The sequence below is a fragment of the Kogia breviceps genome, chromosome X (genome assembly GCF_026419965.1).
Source record: "Kogia breviceps isolate mKogBre1 chromosome X, mKogBre1 haplotype 1, whole genome shotgun sequence".
Classification (NCBI taxonomy): Eukaryota; Metazoa; Chordata; class Mammalia; order Artiodactyla; family Physeteridae; genus Kogia; species Kogia breviceps.
In genome coordinates this window covers 11,424,874-11,427,735 of record NC_081330.1, presented here as the reverse complement: position 1 = coordinate 11,427,735, position 2,862 = coordinate 11,424,874, and the positions used below count along the sequence as shown (strand labels likewise).

The following is a 2,862-nucleotide window of genomic DNA, read 5'->3' as shown; positions in this document are numbered from 1 at the left end:
AGGTAAACTTTTTTTTTTTTCTTTCCTAAAAAGCACTGAATTTTACACTGGAGCAGAAAATCCCGCGTTTGGGATTTCATTTTCCTGTTTTCTTTCCTCTTACTTCTTCATCCTGGAATTTTCAGTAATTGAAAGTAAACCACAAATAAAACTCCCCAACCCATTTTTTTTTATGACAAAAAAACTTGCAAGAATATGAGGGGGAAAAAAATCAATGCCATTTCTGACCGTAACTCTTAGAATTTGATAAGTATGCAACTAGCCTGGAAGAGGTGCTTTACAGGGATAGCAGTAAAGTTCTAAATCACGACTGGAAGTGCTTGCCGGAGACCTAATCCAACAACCTTGTTGGGCACTTGGGGAAACTGAGGCCCGAAAAGCGGGGGAGGGGGGGCCGGGGGGAAATGCCTGATGTGATTTTTTTTTTTCCTTTACAAAATCACTGCTTCGATCCACGGAAAACACTTTTCCTGGGCACCTACTGTGTGGGGGGCATTGCTGGGATTCAGACCGCCTGCCTATTCACGAGGGCCGTGCTCTTTCCACTCTAACCCCCGGCCTTCCCGGATCGGCGCCCTGGATGTGATCGACACCATGAAGTTGCCCCATAATCCTCTCTGGCAACATAGGATGTAAAATTTGATCAGCTCATTGGATGAAGCCGACAAGTCTCAAAAATGTGTGAAAAGGGGGCCAAGCGGTAGGCAGGCGCCGCGTTGAGGCAGCGCTCCAGCCGGCCCCCCTCCGAGTTCCCAGAGCGGCAGCCGCGGCGGAGCGGGGGTTGGGACCGAGCTGCGGGGCCGCGGCGGCGGAGACCAAGCGGCCGCGGCGGCTGCGGGGAGGCCGCGGCGCCGTTGGGGGGCCGTAGGAGCGGACCGCGGGGCCGGAAGGGGGCAGTGAGGCGGCGCCCGCGGCTGCGGAGTTATCTCCGCGCCGTAGCCGGGGGCCGGGCCGGGCCGGGCGGGGCGGGGCGGGGCGGGGCGGGGCGGGGCGTGCACCAGGGCCGCGGGCGGCGCGCGCCGGAACAGTTGGCCTCTGGGCCCCGCCGCCCGCGCTCCCGCCCGCCGGCGCACGCGGAGGAGGTGGAGGCTGAGGCGGCGGCGGCGGCGTTGGCGGCGGCGGCGGCGGTAGCCGAAGGAGGAGGGGAGCTCGGAGCAGGAGGTGAGGTGGAGGTGGAGGAGCAAGAGTAGGCGGAGGAGGAGGCGGCGGTAGCGGAGAGGAGCGGCCAGAAGAAGGAGGATGGAGGAGCAGCCAAAGGAGGGCGAGGCCGAGGGCGAGGAGCACTGGTTCTCTAAGTGGGAGCGCCAGTGCCTGGCCGAGGCTGAGCAGGAAGAGGAGTTGCCCCCCGATATGCAGGAGGAGGCGACCCCTGAGGCGGCGGGGCTCAAGAGCGAGAAGCAGAAGCTGTGGCACCTCTTCCAGATCTCAGCTACCGCTGTGGCCCAGCTCTACAAGGATACGGGGTGCCAACAGCCAGGACTCTCCTTGTGGGACCCCTTCCAGAGTGCGGCCATGGCTGTGACCAGCCTCTACAAAGAGAGCGGGGATGTCCACCAACGAAGTTTTGACCTGGGCGTCCAGGCTGGCCACCATCGTCGCATCAAAGATGTGCTGCAATGGGTGAAAAAGGGCCGGAGCACCATTCTTCGAGAAGATCTGATTAGCTTCCTGTGTGGCAAGGTGCCTCCCGCTCCTCCACCCCCGCGCACCCCGAGGACGCCCCCGAAGCCACCCTCCGGGGCCCCCAGCCAGGCCGCGGCCACCGAATCCAGCTCGTCGGTTGACGTCGACTTGCAGCCGTTCCACGAGGCCATCGCCCTGCACGGCCTCAGCGGCGCCATGGCCAGCATCAGCGTGCAATCCGGAGCGCCCGGCTCCCCGCCTCAAGCCAGCGGTGTGGCCGGCGACGGCCGCCGAAGAAGTAGCTTCCTCGAGGACGACTCGAACCCCATCGACTCCGAAGAAGTGGCCCTCCACCTGGACAGTGGGGGGACCCGCAAGCGCACCTCGGCCCAGTGTGGTGATGGCGACACAGACTCCCCAACCCACAAGCGCAACCGAATGATCTAAACTGATCTGAACCGCCTCGTGGGTTGCCAGCCGCCATATTGCTCGGCCATCAAGTTGCTCGTTAAAAGGGTCCTCGAGACTATCTCTTCCCTCTCTAAATTAAACAGAGTTCTATCAGTTTGCCACAAAGAAACTTTAAAAGTATTCCAGGAGAGGCATCGTTATGACTCTGACCTTCCCAAAAATATAATACTAGCAGAGAACAAGTATAATGTAGTAGTTAGCAAGACCATTTAATGCAGAAGTATCCGGTCAAGCAGGAGCCTGGTTTATCTTGTTCACAGTTATATTTCCTAGCATCTGGCACAGTTGCTGGTGCTTAATAAATGTTTGTTGACTGAATAAATGTGACCTTATTTAAAAGTCTTAAAGGGGAAGGACTAACAGGTGTTTGCTTGGTTATAGGATACTCTTATCCTTTATTGTTTGGTTGGTTGTTTGCTTTAACCGTTATTTATTTTTTTGCAAGTTCAATTACATGTTATCAAAATGAAAAACGATATTTTTGCGAAATCTGGAGTTTTCCATTTTTGCTCCATTGTACCATGCACCTAATTTCTAGAAAGAAACTGTGCAAGGTGTACATATTAGCCTGTGAGTTTTCTTTTTTAAAATAGTCGTTTTGGTGATTATGTGATGGGGTAAAGTGCTGTGATGGTTGGGCAGGTAATACTTGCTATTGAGTCAATTTAATGCTCTTTTTAGGAATATTAAGCCAACAATTGAGAGCCTGAGATCAAAGATGGCATTCCTGGTGGTGGTCCTTTTTCTTAGGGATATAAAAAGTTCCTT

At 55.4% G+C, this 2,862-nt stretch overlaps 1 protein-coding gene across 1 annotated transcript; it reads left to right on the top strand.

Moving 5' to 3' along the window:
- The first annotated feature begins 1,076 nt into the window (after positions 1 to 1,076).
- HAPSTR2 (HUWE1 associated protein modifying stress responses 2) lies at positions 1,077 to 2,433 on the top strand. Its single transcript, XM_059049927.2, has one exon. It carries the CDS (start codon positions 1,240 to 1,242, stop codon positions 2,068 to 2,070), a length of 831 nt encoding a protein of 276 aa, XP_058905910.1. The 5' UTR covers positions 1,077 to 1,239; the 3' UTR covers positions 2,071 to 2,433.
- The last annotated feature ends 429 nt before the right edge of the window (positions 2,434 to 2,862 follow it).

What these genes read in the sequence shown, in the direction of transcription:
- HAPSTR2 (XM_059049927.2), top strand. Translation starts at nt 1,240, where the DNA reads ATGGAGGAGCAGCCAAAGGAGGGCGAGGCCGAGGGCGAGGAGCACTGG.